General features: G+C 40.2%; 3 protein-coding genes across 5 annotated transcripts; 1 reads left to right on the forward strand and 2 right to left on the reverse strand.

The window, feature by feature from the left end:
* Window positions 1-202: 202 nt before the first annotated feature.
* Window positions 203-7,153, reverse strand: cbx5 (chromobox homolog 5 (HP1 alpha homolog, Drosophila)). Its single transcript, XM_071476286.1, has 5 exons — window positions 6,689-7,153; window positions 5,991-6,171; window positions 5,167-5,392; window positions 4,026-4,126; window positions 203-1,839 (listed from the first exon to the last, which is right to left on the reverse strand). Exons 2-5 carry the CDS (start codon window positions 6,119-6,121, stop codon window positions 1,698-1,700), a joined length of 600 nt encoding a protein of 199 aa, XP_071332387.1. The 5' UTR covers window positions 6,122-6,171; window positions 6,689-7,153; the 3' UTR covers window positions 203-1,697.
* A 193-nt stretch (window positions 7,154-7,346) lies between these two features.
* hnrnpa1b (heterogeneous nuclear ribonucleoprotein A1b) lies at window positions 7,347-11,804 on the forward strand. 2 transcript variants are annotated; one of them, XR_011690848.1, is made up of 12 exons: window positions 7,347-7,511; window positions 8,024-8,140; window positions 8,731-8,877; window positions 8,987-9,197; window positions 9,271-9,363; window positions 9,470-9,520; window positions 9,613-9,666; window positions 9,747-9,869; window positions 9,953-10,093; window positions 10,224-10,286; window positions 11,529-11,585; window positions 11,705-11,804. XR_011690848.1 is itself a non-coding variant. In XM_071476285.1 (11 exons), exons 1-10 carry the CDS (start codon window positions 7,497-7,499, stop codon window positions 10,274-10,276), a joined length of 1,005 nt encoding a protein of 334 aa, XP_071332386.1. In that variant the 5' UTR covers window positions 7,347-7,496; the 3' UTR covers window positions 10,277-10,286; window positions 10,452-10,785. The 2 variants fall into 2 exon arrangements, 1 of the variants encoding a protein (XP_071332386.1); XM_071476285.1 differs by lacking the exons at window positions 11,529-11,585; window positions 11,705-11,804 and adding an exon at window positions 10,452-10,785.
* Window positions 11,738-16,542, reverse strand: nfe2 (nuclear factor, erythroid 2). Of its 2 annotated transcripts, none has more exons than XM_071476281.1 (4): window positions 16,333-16,542; window positions 14,331-14,409; window positions 14,091-14,228; window positions 11,738-13,291 (listed from the first exon to the last, which is right to left on the reverse strand). In XM_071476281.1, exons 2-4 carry the CDS (start codon window positions 14,376-14,378, stop codon window positions 12,002-12,004), a joined length of 1,476 nt encoding a protein of 491 aa, XP_071332382.1. In that variant the 5' UTR covers window positions 14,379-14,409; window positions 16,333-16,542; the 3' UTR covers window positions 11,738-12,001. The 2 variants fall into 2 exon arrangements, with proteins under 2 accessions (XP_071332382.1, XP_071332384.1); XM_071476283.1 differs by lacking the exon at window positions 16,333-16,542 and adding an exon at window positions 14,574-14,631.

Consider the following 16,542-nt stretch of genomic DNA (forward strand, 5'->3'; position numbering starts at 1 on the left):
GTATGTATTCAATTCTATTCATAGTTTGTTTGCAAAAATTTCAGTCACATCTGGAAATAACAGCCAACTGACATCCACTTTAACATTGAAAATGTTTATTAAAGGGTGCTACTGTACACATATTTGTAATATTTAATTCACACAAGAAATAGTCTACTTTTTAAAAAATTCTGCCCCAGCAAAAACTGACAAAACTCAAGGATCCGAAAGGACAAAATATTTTAATGAAAGAAAATGACAATGAAAGTGATATCAAGGGATGTGATTATTGTACTGCATGTCAAGGGGAGAAGGTCACAGCCCTCATTCATGATGCTGAATAAAAATTTAAAAAAAAAAAAAAAAAAAAGCTGATCTCAGTCTGTAGATACTGAACATTTGGTCCTAAGAGTCCATGTTGGAGCACAGCAGATCAAACTACTGGCATCCATCATGTGTATAAGAACTGACCTCTGCTTGCCAGTAAGCAACATTGTCCCAGACAAATTCTAATACTTACAGTCAAGAACAACCATTATAATAAACCCTTGGATATGCATAACCTGATCAGAAACAGCTTTTAATATTTCATTGAATACCATGATAATAATATCAAGAAAACTCAAATGCTGAGTGGATTTAAAAAAAGAAATTATCAATGGGTCATTAACAGCAGAGCTGTCATACAGACTGGCCACACAGTCCAAACGATCTTCATCTTTTAGCCACAAGGTGGCAGACCCCAACGGCTGGTGTGAATGCTGGTTTAATTTTTATCTGTGTACAATGAAGATTGTCTAACCTGTGGGAGTGAGACTGATCCAAAGATAACATTGCTGCTGAAAAGAAAAAAAAAGGGTGGGGGGGGTACAAAACTCAGTAAAATTAGTTTTATTGTCCTTTTCTTCAAATGGTGATAGCACAGAAATAAAAAAAAAAAACACCACACAACATTTACATGTTAAAACCTGGAAAGAAGAGATAAAAAAAATTACACTTTAAAAAAAAACAAAAAAAAACAAAACAACATCATCACTACATTATAAAGACATAATTGGCCGGTGTCCTCTGCAAGTTTTCAAATTGAGTAGTTTTATCCCAGTAGAAAGGATAAACAAAAACCTACAAGAGATAAAAAGTTCTAAAGAAAAACAAAAAGGAAGTGATCATGCAACCAGGGAAGTGCTGCTGTGGTTGCTTCCTGAATATCAATACTAAGTTCTTAAAGAAAAGAGGGGCACTGCTTACATTAAGATGGGGGATGAGCACCCAACTTAGGACAAGCTCATGGTTAACACAACTTGTACCAACTCTGGCTCTCAAGACTATATTCTGAGTTTTAACAGATGGCCACCAGTGCACATGAATGAAAAATCTCTTAGTGACTTAACCGTATCCTGTAAGCACTAAAACATGTGTTAAGACATAAAAAAAAAAAGACGGTAAAGAATACAAAGACAAAACAGCAGAAACCCTCCCCAGTAGCATATCACCCATGTCCGCTACAGCTTCTCCTCCTGTCTGATGGATCCTTCTCAGCAGTCTGGGCCCTTGTGCTCCAATGGGGCATGGATGGAGATAACACGACTGTGTCCGCTGTCTTTGTGTCATTGTTGGACATGGTAAAGAGGAAGGATGGGAGGTTTGGTGTGAAAAATGTCTGAATCAAGGTTGTCCCTGCAGTGGAGGAGGTCCTGTGTCCTCCTGAGGTGATCCACTCACGCGCTGACAGCATCCTTCTCCTTCTTGTCACTGTCTTCATGCCAGGTGAGACGCTCCTCATAGAAGGCTATGACAATCTGTGGGCACTTATGATTGGCCTCCTTGGCAAGCACGAGATCAGCCTCATCAGAGTCTTTCCTGCAAGACACAAACACCAAAGCATGGTCTTTGAAATTACTTCAGGACTGTGCATCTCAGAACTCAGGGGCGGGGGGGGGGGTAGGAAAATAATGTAATAGTATAAAATAAACTGCTTTCAGTGGAATTCCTTTAACAGAGGATTTGTACAGTTTTTCTGTTTTCTGTTCTGCTATTTAATAAGAGGTGTTGGAATAATAAAGTCGTTTAATATTTTAACACCACATCACTGTCACTTCCTTTTGCATTATACAGTTAAATCATAGCCAATACTTCTTATAGGCAAAGTAGGCAGATGAAGCTTGTGAATCTGCTTGGGATGTGACCGTGTTTACATAAAGATACAATATATTTTTCCCCAAATACATACATACATAAACAAAACACAGCTATGGTACAACTGTTACCTCATTTTGAGCCAGCAAACACCCTGAAATGGGATTTGACCCAGCATGAGTGATGAGGTACAATATATATATATATCAAACCGATATGTAATGACATAAAATTTTATGGTGTGGCTTACTGTTTGTATATGAATGGACAGCTAGGCTATTAGTGCTGCTAATGGGTAATTTGCCAGTAGCAATCTGGCGCATTGAGAGCTGCCATTTCAAAGAATCACGCCATTACAAGTTGCAAGCAGTAGCGCTACAGATGGCAGCCACTGCAAGACACACCCACAGTACCAGAGGTCGACACCCAGAAACCAGAAGAACACCAATACCATTTTTTTTTTTACTGCGAATACTAAATTCCTGATTAAGGAGAATGACTAATGCATTCACTGTTCATGAAAAAGAAAGACAAGGTAGAATGTCCTGACCCTACAGTTGTAGCTTCCAGTTAGGGATGGGCATCAATTTTTAACAGTATCACTAGTTTCACTGATACTGCATCCAGTACTTTAAACACTACTTTTTGTTAATTTGTAAGGGAAAAAAAATAATAATAAAGAACAGAATTAACCTTGATTTATCAATTAACATTCTTAAGTAGCAAACTACAACAGCATCGTTTTGAACAAATCACTATTACTGACTGATTTTGTAATGATGGAAATGTGAAACAAATGTAATAATTAACAATTTAACTTTCTTTGACAGTACTTTTACTGTGCAGCAAACTCCAAATCACTAAATCTGCCCCTGCTCTGAGTGATCTCAAACTGAATGACTCCCATAATGATCAGATGGATAATGGTTACTTTTTATCATTAACTCATGTTTGTATAATTCAGTTAACTGTGTGTGTGTGGGCTGCAGGCTGCTAGCAAACAAACACACGTGGCACAAAGACAGATGAACTACAAGCTAAACAGTTGAAAACTGCATTTCTGTATGTGACGGACCTTTACAATATATATATTGAGGGATCACTCATGTTTCTGCCCCCACATGCAAAAGTCTTAACCACAATTCATCTCCAGGTTTGAGCTCCTGTAAGAGTTTGAGCCTTTGATCAATGATTGTGTGTTTTCAAAACTAAATTTGGGGCTACCTTCACCACATCCCTGAACACACTGTGGCAGAGGGGTTTCTGGTTTAACAGCACTGTGCTGAGCAGGTGACAGGTCTGTTTACAGTGTGTGTGCTCTGAACGTCGCAGCAGGAAAAGGGGCAAAAATTAGCGTGTTCATCTAGATGTTGTGTTTATATCAATGCTGACTGGAGTTGGAACCAACTGCAGCTACTGCAGAGTCATTTGACCTGGGTGTGATTCCAGATTGTACCCTTTTCCACTGCCAACAAAAGCCTGATGTTAGTGGGGTTTTTAACCAGTGGAAAAGGGGCTTAAGACACAGAGCTGCCCCTGCAAGAGAACTTTTATGTAGCAACAACAAATAGAATCTATTTTCTTACTTCCTCAAGTACCAAGAGCAGAAGCAATATCGTCAGAGCTTATCAATATTACCATTAAGCCCCAGTGGGTCCGTTTAATAGAGGGTTTCGTTACCCATCCGTACTTCGAGTACACTACATCCTGACCTTAGCACACTATGTTTTTCAAGTGATCTTTGTTATTTGTAAAATAAAAGGGAAAGTGTGAATACCTAAGCTCATGTTATTTATAATTTGTATCTGACACATTTATTTGCATTGCATAGTGATAAAATTTTACATAAGAAATTTCGCCCAAAACTAAAGTTCCACATGCAAAGTGAGATGAATATCAACAAAACCTACCACTTCATAAGAAACATTAGGTCTCCACACGAATCAGTTGCCCCAATGATCTTCTCTGGTTCAAGTCCTCTCTCAAAGCCACGAGCAACTAAAATGTCATCCTGAAAGTGCAGAAAAACATTTATATAGTACACAAAAAAGTTTGTTACAAACAAATGTAAGACTTGCAGACTAACTATGTTTAGATATATTGGCAAATTAGTGCATTAATTACACAATGCACCTGTAGTTCTTATTTAAAAAAAAAAAAGGCTTTTCTCTTTTTTGGAATATTATATGATTATTTTCCAATATTTCATAAATTGATATCAATAGAAGAAAAAAAATCTCCATTATTTCAGGACATAATCCACTGATTCAATGCACGCACATCGTATACCACAGCTCTACAATGAAATAAGGTTTTAGCCATTTAAAATAGTAAATGGTTACTATACTAAATGGTTCATGATTAAACTGTGGTGAGACCGATTATCAGACTGCGGCGAAGGACGTCAGTTGAGTAGTCTTTCAATGTGGCCCAGAATGGATTTGTGTTCACACTGCTAATAGACCAGACCACCTCTGGGCCTGTTCAGACCTGGCACTGACATGCGTCTTTGGTGATCCAATCACAAGTGGACAGCTCTAAGTACGTCAGCTCACACCTTGCATTAAAATGTGTCCAGAGTGACCACTTGTGATCAGGTCTTACTTCCCTATATACAAATATACATATATGCGTTGTTGATTTTAAGCCAGTCTGACAGGTCCATTGTCTGAGACAGAGACAGGGAGAGATCGGGGAGGCTGAACGAATCACTGCACTGTGCAAAGCTCCAAGAGGAGACACCCATCAACTGTTAATTAACATATACACAATGACTTTTTAAATCAAGAGAATAACTATTGTGTCTCCCAAGGGTGGAAAACTTCTTTCGAGTTCCCATTGTGCAGCACACAAAGCTTGCAACAAGATGTTAATCTCACACATGCAAATAATCTAAATAAAACAGACTTCTGTGTGTTTTTTTTTATTTTGGTTGAATTAGATCATAATTTCTACCAGGTTATACTTAAATTTGACAACACTCAGCCAGTTGCCTATACCATCTAGATGTGCTACAAATTTGAAAAAACACAACAACAACATATTACGTACCTCCTTTTTCTTTTTGGGTTTACTTGCACCCTCCTCATCATCATCCGAGCTTCTCTTCTTTGAGCTACTTGAGTCTTTGGAGCGTCCCAAGGGACCTGTGCTTGATTTGCTGCCCCCGCTGCTAGGTGTGGAGCTTCCACCACTGCTTTTCTTGTAGGTCTTCATGAATTCAGAAATAAGCTCAGGGCAATCCAGATTCTTTTCTGGCTCCCACGTGTTGTGCTTACTGAGAAAGATCACAGCGCAGCAAGTTAATGCCAGTACAGCTCTAACTCTTGATTAACACTACTGATTAGAGATGAATGATCTATTGAAAATCAACACTATTGTATCAAACTTGATATATTGTAATTCATAACACTGTAATTCATCTTGTATCATTTTCTTTTCCTAGTCTTTAAAGAGGGATTACAGTAAAACGATGCAATTTTCTGGGTTTATGTGGTATCTTTCTCAATAACGCACTGCCTGGGTAACAATATCAGGGGTACAACTAATGATTATTTACTACATACTATCGCTTATAAAATAGTAAAAGAAAAAAAAAAGCCCATTGCAATGTTTCACAGCCCAAGGTGATATCCATATAGCTTGTTTTATTCTACCGAACTGTCCAACACCCAAGAACTATTAAGTTTATTATCAGATGTCAATGGCTGTTTTGCCATTTGGTTTCTGGGTGGAAAACTCGAACAATAAACTCCAAAATATTATAACATATTTGTGATATTTAATCTTATCTAAAGCCCAGCACTGTGTAGCTTATTACTACTGTGGAGTTTTGTGCAAGTACGAGTTAGCACGCTGGTATTAGTACAACTTACTCTGAGTATCCTTTCCACTTGAGGAAGAACTCGACCCTGCCTTTCACCACCCTCCTGTCCAGCACCTTCTCCACAACATACTCTTCCTCATCAGAGGATGAGGAGTCCTCGTCGCGAGATTTTTTGCCCATAGCAAAGTTTGTTGTTGAACACCACGCTGTTGCAGGCCAAAGGTACTTCCCTGTACGAGAAGAAACGAATGAGAGGCTAATGTTTTTGAGCATGTGAATTGATCCCTGGTTGATATATTCAGCGCAAAGTAACAGAATAACCTTATGCACGAAGTGGGAACTTGTAGTCGGCGCTGGTTTGCTAAGCTACATACTATCGTATATCATCCAACGGGAGCGTTTCATTGTCGTTTATCCACGCTGCAACATGCACAACTAAATGAAAAATTCATCTCTTGATTAGCTGACCAAACACCTTTCGATAACGGTCCACCCGCTTTAATACTTGGGTTAGATAACATTACCAGAAAACCTTTATTTTAAGTGCACACCGCAATGTAGACATGATGCTGTGTCTGCTAAGCGACTAGCTAACCACTGGGCATGAAAAGCAAACATGCTAAAGCAGGTAGCCTGCAAGCTAACGTTTCAACGAGCTAACACTAGCTAACTGTCATACCAAACCACACATGTACAACGATACTTGCAGCAGCATTAAGCTGCTTTGGTGTGTAAACTAGTCCTCACCCTTTGGATGCGAAGACCTCCGGTTTTGACCACTGGACCGCAGCGATAACCCTCGTCTTTTGTGGACCTGTAATCAGCAAGGCCGACGCTGGGGCTACTTTAGCGTCTTTGCCTGGTTCACAAAAAGGTGCCGTGCGCTCGTCTGTGCGTAAAAAGCGCGCGTTAAAGGCGCACAATGAAAGTACCCGCCCCTCGGTCAGCTGATGACCCACATACACACCGCGAATATGCCCTTACGACTCCAGTCTGCAAGACCTAGGGACGGGTTTGCTGCAATACGTTTACATAAAGCCCCTCAACATAAAGTGCACATAAGATAATGAACGCGTGTATGTAATTTTATGTAAGAGTGAAACGAATATAGATGTTGCTGCACTACTCCACCCACAAGTCAAAAGTCAGAGTCATTAATAGGATTGGTGATCTATGGTTGAAATCGCTATTTTTTCGTGCCTTCCCTCTGTATATAAATGGTTGCAACACTACTGTGCGTATTGTACGTTTACTAACCTTACAACACCTTAGAAATACGATTTTACACCTAATATCCACGGCCTATGTTTCGTCGTCGTGAAATGCCCGCCTACCACCAGGTGATTGGATGCTGGTAGTGATTGACTCGATTTGGTCCAATCAAGATTCAACTACCCGCTGACGACAGACTGCAGCGGGAACTACGGACCAATCACAGCGTGGAAGGGGTGTATACGTTACTATTTATTGTACTGTTGAGAAGCAGGCTGTGCTCGTCTGACGCAGATCACCTCTGTCCGGCCAGTTCACAAGGAGTCTTCAACAGTTTAGACGCATGATGGCAAAAGACGTAAGTATTACCATCTGAAAACATTGTATATGTTTTTCCTGCAAATGTAGCGTCCTAAAACACGTGTTATTAGAAGCCATTTTTGACACACGGTGCTCAGCGGAGACTGCGTTTTCATCCCGAGCTGCAGCGGCTATAAAGCGCCGTAAAGCCGCCATTTTATAGCAGCTGGGCCTCGTGGTGGCCTATTGTTCATGCGATTAGTTATGCACATGTATTGGACTTTCTCTAAACTCTCACAGTCTCTATCATTATATACAAAAGAGAAAGATCACCACACTGACCGTAACATGCGTTTGGTATTTGCATTCAATTGTAGCGATAAGTGCTCGACATGATCTGACCGGTTTGCTAACGTTAATGGCGGCGACGTCTCCCTCCTCCACCACGGCCCGATTTTTTGATATGTGACGCAGGGCTGCATAAATCAACGATTAGTACGGTGTGTTGCAGAAATGGTAGCCAGTACTGGTTATTGTGTCTTGATGCTAGTGTCTTTGTCCACTGCCCAGGTCCCCCGTGAACCCGAGCAGCTCCGCAAGCTGTTCATCGGAGGTTTGAGCTTCGAGACCACAGATGAGAGCCTGCGAGCTCATTTTGAACAATGGGGGAGCCTTACAGATTGTGTGGTGAGTGAGCTTGATGAAGAAGGAGCGGCTGTTGTGATTAGCAACCCCTTCAAGAAAAAAAAAAAAAACATTAAGCATTTGCTTTGCTTTAAGTGTTTCCTTCATAAATGTGACAATTTCATGCTTTTTTTTGGTCACATGATGGACTATTAAATATGGACCTTAAAGACAGATGAGTCAAGCAATGTGAAGTTTGAGTGGATGTTCTTCACTGACATTTCACATTAGATAAAACAACTGCTGTATTGGGTGATGAAATATGAAATCTGCCCTCACCATGCGCTTATCAGATCAGCTCAAGTCATCTGTAGTACAACAGTGCTGCAGGCCACTTTTTATTTTTAGAGAAGTGCGTTTTAAACTGTATGATTTTCAGCATTGCATGGAGGTGTTTATTGTACCTTCATTGATGTAAATAAGTGTGACTGAAGAATAGAAACACACCCTTTATAAAATACAGCACACTGAACAACTCCACAAACTGCATCCTCCTGCACTAGATAAAGCGAGGTGAAATGTCTAAATGAAGTGTCATGTGAACATATGTTTCTGTGGGTAAGACTGGGAATAATTGAAGCTTCTTCCTTCAGGTCATGAGGGACCCCAACAGCAAGAGATCCAGGGGCTTCGGCTTTGTTACATACTCATCAGTAGAAGAAGTTGATGCCGCCATGTCTGCTCGCCCACATAAGGTTGATGGAAGGGTGGTAGAGCCTAAACGAGCTGTTTCTAGGGAGGTATGTCAAACCCAATATGGTACATCATTCAACGTTTTACCCTAAGCAGATATGATTTGCATGTGAAGGAAGGGCACCCGTAGTTAAAGCAACAAATGTGTGATCACAGGACTCAAACCGGCCAGGTGCCCACGTAACGGTCAAAAAGATCTTTGTTGGGGGCATCAAGGAAGACACAGAGGAGTCACACCTGCGGGATTACTTCCAGCAGTTTGGCAAAATTGAGGTTATTGATATCATGACTGACCGTAACACCGGAAAGAAGAGGGGCTTTGCCTTTGTCACCTTTGATGACCATGATTCAGTCGACAGGATTGTCAGTAAGTACAAATCTTCGGTTGGAGATTGTGTCAAATTGTTTTGATTGGCTACTTAATGTTTTATATCCCACAGTCCAGAAATATCACACAATCAACTCTCACAACTGTGAAGTGAGGAAGGCCCTGACAAGGCAGGAAATGCAGAGTGCTGGGATGGGAATGAGAGGTAGGCTCCATTTTTATACTGTAAACCTAGATTGATAAACAACAAACACAGTTCACATTGGCACAGTCGGCACTGTTCAGAGCTAACGGGTTGTTTTTGTTCTTAGGTCGCAGCAGTGGTGGAAGGCCCTATGACTACGACAGAGGCTTTAATCAGGGTAAGGATTCTCAGACTTGACCTAATTTGTTTTAATTGTACTAGTCTGATAACTTAAAAGAAAAGAAACCTAACTAAATTTGCATCTTTTAGGTGGCAGGGGAAGATATGGAGATGGTCCTTACAATTGCAATGGAGGTGATGGTGGTGAGTAAGCCATTTTATCAGATAAAAGTAATTTCACTACTGAAGCTTGGCAGTGTACTAAAAGGTAATATATGTTGTAGGCTATGGCGGTGGTCCTAGTGGTCCTGGTGGATATAACGGAGGCAACCGTGGTTATAACCAAGGTTACAACCAGGGTGGAGGCGGAGGCTATGGAGGAAACGGTTATGACAGCAACGGTTATGGTAAGAATTTTGCCCATGTGAACTATAATTATATTCTGTTATCTAATCTGTGGTTAACAAGTTTGTAAATTATCTATTTGTAGGCAACTGTGGTGGTGGTGGCGGTGGAGGCGGCGGCAGCAACTACAATAACATGGGCCACTATGACCCCCAGGCATCTAACTTTGGCCCAATGAAGAACAACTTTGGTGGCGGCGGCGGCGGCGGTGGTGGCAGGAACTTTGGTAAGGGTCTATAGATGGACAGCAGGTGTAATGTACTGTCACTCTGTCTCGTGCATGCAGGCTGACTGTTTTTTTTTTTTTGTTTTGTTTTGTTTTGTTTTGTTTTTTTTAATTATTATTCTGCTTCCAGGTGGCTATGGAGGTGGCTCAAACAACGGATATGGCCGTCCAGGACGATTTTAAATGTGAAACGGTAAGAAGTTGAAGGCATGCCTGCACTGTTAATTTTGTATCATAAAACCAGAGTTTGTGGTTGCAGGGAATCGTTAAGTGCAGATAACCATTTAAAAATTCACTGGATCTCAGGTCATACAAAGTCAGTGCACAGTTAACAATGTTGTTCCGTATTGTTCAACAGGACTGAGTACTTAGGAGAGGAGAGCAAGGAGAGGAGAGCAAGCGAAGTGACAGGGCAGCTGCAGGTTTACCTCCTAAATCTGCTCAGCCAAACAGTTGTGGCAGGTTACAGCTGCTGCAAGAAGAGATGTACAGTAGATAAATCATGGAGGGTCTTCATTTAAACGTTTTTCTTTTTTTTTGTTTTTTTTGTTTTTTTTTCATCAAAATGTGTTTCTGGAAAGCAAGCATTCCAATAAGGTTTTATGTAGATTTTTTTTTTTTTCTTTAAGGTCTGGTTTTTATTTGTAACTGCATCAAATCAAGCTGAAATAAACCATCTTTCAGTTTTTTTTTTTAAAGTCTTGTTAGCCTCTTCAGTGTTTGGGAAAGGGAGGGTCCACTATTAGACACTGCACTAAGTGGGGGAGAGGGTTGTGTTTTACACATTGTGAGGAGTCTGGAAAAGCCCATTTCCTTGATGTGCAAGAAGCCCTACACTAGTCACCACATGCTCCGTGAATCATAAGTCCATGCTTTTAAAATACCAATACAATATGGGGTGAGGAATGAGAAGTGGTGTGCAAATGCAGAGATAATCATCAACAATCATAAAGAGCCCATCACTTGGTAAAGACTCAACCCTGAGTTCTGCAAAGATCTTCTGGAGGATGCTAGCTTACATGCAAAGTCTTTGAGGCTAGCCATGGAAGCCAGCTGAGGGAGAGAAGTAGCAAAACCATCGCCAGGATCATTGAAGCAGGGGAGAGTGAGAACAGAAGCCTGAGGCTAGCAGGCAGCAGCTACCAAAAGGCTTAAGTGCTGTCTGTAGGTAAGACCAGACTTCTCAACTACTGATAGTATATCTTGATTTTGTCATGTAGCTGGTAGAAAGTTGTGTAGCCCAATAATGACGTAACTTTTTTTTTTTTTTTTTTTTTTTTTTTGTGCAAACAAGTTTTATTATGACTTACACCATTGACTGGTAAAATTGGCCTCTTAATTGTGCATAGAGGTCCTACATGAAATTGCATGCTGTTTAATTGAACAGTTATTTTGAAAGATTGCCATTTGCTTATTTGGTGTTTCTGCTTTCTAGGTAACTACACATGGTCTCCTAAACCTGATATCATTTCAGTGACAATGGCTCAAACAGGTACAAATCATTGAAATGTTGCACATCACATTTTTCAGGTGTGTTTTTTTTTTTTTTTTTGTGTGTGTGTGTTTTTTAATTAACCAGATTTGTATTTATTTATTTTTTTCCCCCTTCAGGTTTACATGAACAATCATGCTGGTGCTGAAGACTTTTTAAAAAATTTTTTTACTGTTTTTCTTTTTACTTTTTTAAAATAAAGTATTTTTTTACAAAATACTCTGGTGTGGTTTCAGTCAATTTTTAAGAACATACAAAAAATGCCCATTGGCATGTGTATGGTGTGTTTTTCATGAGGGTAAAACCAAAGTCCCATGAGCTAAATTTGTAGCTTCCAGCCAAAGTACTTTCATTTGGCACAATCAGACAGAAAACCCGCTGCGAGAGCGTAAAGAAGTGATGAGATTATCTCCAGTTCAGCATTGGTCTCTCTTTTGCGTAGCTGTGTGAGGTACCAAATAAATTTTACCATCAGGTGTCTGTTGCAGGGAGTATTCATCTATCGAGTATGGCTGTCCTTCTTCATCTCTTAAGTGAGAAAATACTTCCGCATAGAGGTCTGCAAGGCGACATTTGATGAAGGCCAAGCTGCGTTGGAACTCGACCCTTTCCTGGGCCAGGTGCTCTCTTTGGGCCTGCAGCTGGTTCAGTTCTCGTTCAAGATGAATTATGCTCTCAAGCTTCCTTTTCCTGCAGTTCTGAGCTGCCACCTTGTTCTTCCCTCTCCTCCTAATGTCCCTGACCAGTGCTAGTTGAGTATCTGTCAGGGTGTACTGTGTCAGAAGCTCATTGAAGTCATCTACAGGTAGATTGATAATCTTTTCCATGGGGAAGGGTATCTTCAAGGCCATTGCCCGCCGCTCATCTCTGCTCAGAGGAGCAGAAGTCAGGGTGCCTCCTTGTGGTTTTGTGTACATGTTATGCTGTGAGCTCCCTCTGCTGGACATCCCAGAGTCATTGTACAGGTTGTTCAGAACAGCAGCCTGACCATGCTGCTTCACTGACCGCGGAGTCAGAGCACTGGGTTGTGCATGAGATAAAGTGGGCTGGGGTGAAAAATAAGACGACTGTGCACCTAAGTGTATATATGATTGAGACTGACTCTCGTAGTCCACTGAGTATTGCATGTGTGCTCTTCTGGCATGCTCGGCCATGCTGTCTGGTTCACCATCACTGTATGCTATGCCCATGTCTACACTCTGGTAACCTGGTGCACCGCCAGCTGGATTATCGGGAGAGGCCAAAGGTGGACTAGAACCCAGAGACAGACCAGAGTCTGACTCCAGATCATCAGCTGAGCGAACATGTGACATTTGTCCATGTGTAGTCCACAGCATGTGCCGATTTAGACCCTGAGAAGAACAAGCATTGGCTCTTCTGTGCCCATGACTGGTACCTGACATGTTCATCTGTTCCCTAAGAATCATGAGCGAGGGCTGTGCTTGAGAAGAGATGGGAAGCATTCTTTGATTGAGCTGAGACTCAGAGTGTGCGTACATTGCCCCTGCGTTGCTTCCTGGACGATGACAGACAGGCACCTCTTCAGAGTAACATCCGTTGTAAGTGTCAGCAGAGCTGAGCTCACAAGCAGCAGGAGGACGCTCAGAATGAGACTGAGACATCCCATACCCTCCCACAGGGACCATGGGCTCCATGGTTTGGTACTGTGTTGTTTCATATGAGCCTTCGGTGGGGACTTCAAACTCCTGTGACAAAAACAAAAGGGGGCTCACCTAGTTATACGATTGACAGGCACACACATATAGTGACAGAAACAAAATGATGGAAGACAATTAAATTCAAAACTCCTCTGCGTTAATTAGTGTATTTTTCACAATTCTTCTGGTCTGCCATAGAGCAAAGTTTGCCCCCACTTCAGCATGCCACCCCGGGGCTATGAAGGGCTTTCATAGATGTGATCAGGTTTCACCTGGACACAGATGGCTATTGTGCGGTGCAGGGGGGCCACCAGCGACATACAGCATTTGCCCCCTCTCACAATCTCTTCACCCTGCCATCACTCAAATAGGCCATTGTTGCCCTTATCACCTGAGTATGTATTGGTTTTACAACAGTAGGCATCACATGAAAATTGATTAATATGTATCTATTCCACTGGAATGAACCAATAATGTTCAGTTTAGTATTTATTTATGAACCACATTTTTAGCTGGTGTGTTTTATACTTTATGTTCAATATGACACTGAATATAAAATACATTTTTCACTCATTACACTAACTGGTGAAATATATTCAAATCTTCTTTGATTGCTATACACCTTGTTAAATTCAGGGCCCAGAAAAGCACAAAAATTTATATTTTATACATTGTATGCATATGCATTCATTAAATACAATACAATCTGCACCTCCATGATTATGCAGTATGGGGTGTGGTGATAACATAGAGTAACTGGCATATCTGGCATAAGACTCACTACGTATAATAACATTTTGCAATAAAAAAAGTTGACTTTTACAGTGTGTCAGTGCTTAAGAGTTACCTGCAGCTCTGAGATGGCCATCAGCTCCTGCCAAGCCACATCTATCTCTGTGTCTGGAGGAGCTCCATGAGACCTGGCTCCAGGGAAGTTAGTTGGCATGGACACTCCTCCACACAGTCGGCCTGGGGTAGCTAATACCTTGTAATAGAAAAGAAAATGACGTCTGATAAAAACCTTGTTCATAAGTCTATTCTAGGCTTGATTGTGTGTTGTGGTTTCCCACTTCATAAATAGACCTACCTCACAGGTTCTCCTCAGTGGGAGAACATAGTTGGCTGTTGAACACATTCAGGATAGACTCTTGCTGCAAAAATTCAACCTGGCGGAGACACAAAATAGCAAGATATAATCACCTACGCAGCCTCTAAACTTTGACATACAAGAAAAAGTATAAATAAATTTAAAAAAAACATTCAAGCAAGCTAAGTATCTGTGAACCGTGAAGTCACAGCACACCTTTAAACACACATTTCTAATACATACAGTACAAATACATATGTGTAGACCGGCCGGTGCTAAATAAATGACTGTTTGGGTGTTGTTTAAGGTTTTTTTTTGGAACACATGAAGGATTCTGTTCAGTTGAGTTGACTCCTCCCATCAGCTGTCCCGGGGAGCAGCTATGCCAACCCCTGATAAGACAATCTGCGGGAAAACAGCATGCTCTACTCGACGGAGCGGGGCCTGATGACCGCTTTGGAAAATTTGTTGTATGGCTAACATCTCTCTTAGGCTCTTCGGTATTCTAGTTTTAGCATGTCCAACTTGTATTTCAGAACTTTTCGGTTTTCAAAACCCGCAGTTATGGAATTAAAAGCACAGTCAGAATTCAAAGTTTTCAGTACACAAATGAAACAATGACTTCAACAACGACAGAGATGTGAACAGCGAATGAGTTTTGTAACAAACATGTATGTGTACATACTGTATATATATGCTTTATATCGATATCATATAGCTGTATACCTATTCTATTGTTTTTAACCTGTAGTTGTATAATTTTATTTAGTTTTAACCTGGATTTAAAAGCCCACAAAGGGAAGAGGTGGCAAATTACTTTCAGTGATAGATTGCCTGTACCCAGACGTCTATTGTATTACTTCCCCTCATGTAACAGTGTTTATCTACGTTCAATAAACTAACAAATAAATAAATGGTAAAACTCCTTACACACTTTGCTGTGGGTCATTTAAAACTCATGTTTTGTGTAATGATTTTATTTTGAACTACTACAACAGACTAATAATTTGTCTGTTATTCCTTATACAGTGTCGATTCAATAAATATTTATTGAGTAAGCAAGACTCTTCCCATCGATAAATACCAAAAGTGTTGTCATCAAGTGGGAGCCTCGGGCTATTCCACTGACAATTACAAGGTTATTTCAAATTTAAAAAGTGTTCAATAAAAGTGATCACAATCAGGCTAGTTGGAGTGAAGGACCAACAACAGGCTGTGCCACTCGGAGGTGTCACAGATTACAGTTTAGCTCTATGGGTGCAGCCTCTGAAAAGACTTTAATGCTGCATCAATTAGATTGTCTCAGACTTCTTTTTTTTTTAACATACTTGTAAAAATTTGGTAAATTTCAGCATGATTTTCCAATGTCACCCGCTACCAGATAATGTTTCCATGACCTTTTTAAAATTTTAACTGCACTTCAAAATTCCTCTTACTGGACTGCAAAACTAGTTTTGTGTATCAAATGTGTAATATTGATGATTACTTTGCCATCACCTGTTACATGTTAATTATTTTTTAATGTTCTGAAAACATGTGGTTAGAACTATTATATCCTGTTATAACTGGTGTCATGTTACAGCTGTTTCCTTTACTGTAAAGAATCATAATTCACTGTCAACATGAAAAATTCTATTCACCAGTAAAATCATTTAGTGAAATAAAGAACTCGTGAGTGAGTCAAATTAAGTCAGTAAGATTAAATTTCAAATTCATAACATTTATTATGTGGAAAACTGCTTGTAGAAATATAAAGGAAATCAGTGGTAATACTTCAAGTCTATCATTTGCAACTTCAATAAAGTTTCAGCAAAAATACAATTAAATTGTTCAACAGATTCACTTTGTTTCTTGCTGTTGTGTAATGTCATACTATCTGAGAAGTTACATTAACATAAATGTAATGGAACAAAAATGGGAAAGTTGTAAGCTCTCAGCATTCTGTAGTCTTACTATAGAAAGAGTCAAGATCTGACAAATGAGAAGATGTGAGTAAACATACCTGAGCAACATTCTCTGGATCTTCAACAGGTGATGAGTAAAAAGGAAAAAAAAAAAAAAAAAAAAAAAAAGAATCCTGGTTGTAAGAGTTAAAGAGAATCCTATTCTTTTTAACATACGTCGATCTGTTGCTTACTTTTAACAGTTCGCAAGATGTAAAACATGCGAGTCCTCTTGCTCTATCTCTTATTCAACTGTCTGTCTCTCTCTG

This window comes from Trachinotus anak, unplaced genomic scaffold (assembly GCF_046630095.1).
Source record: "Trachinotus anak isolate AG129_WGS33_773 ecotype Australia unplaced genomic scaffold, CSIRO_AGI_Tana_v1 ptg000004l, whole genome shotgun sequence".
In the NCBI taxonomy this organism is placed as follows: domain Eukaryota; kingdom Metazoa; phylum Chordata; class Actinopteri; order Carangiformes; family Carangidae; genus Trachinotus; species Trachinotus anak.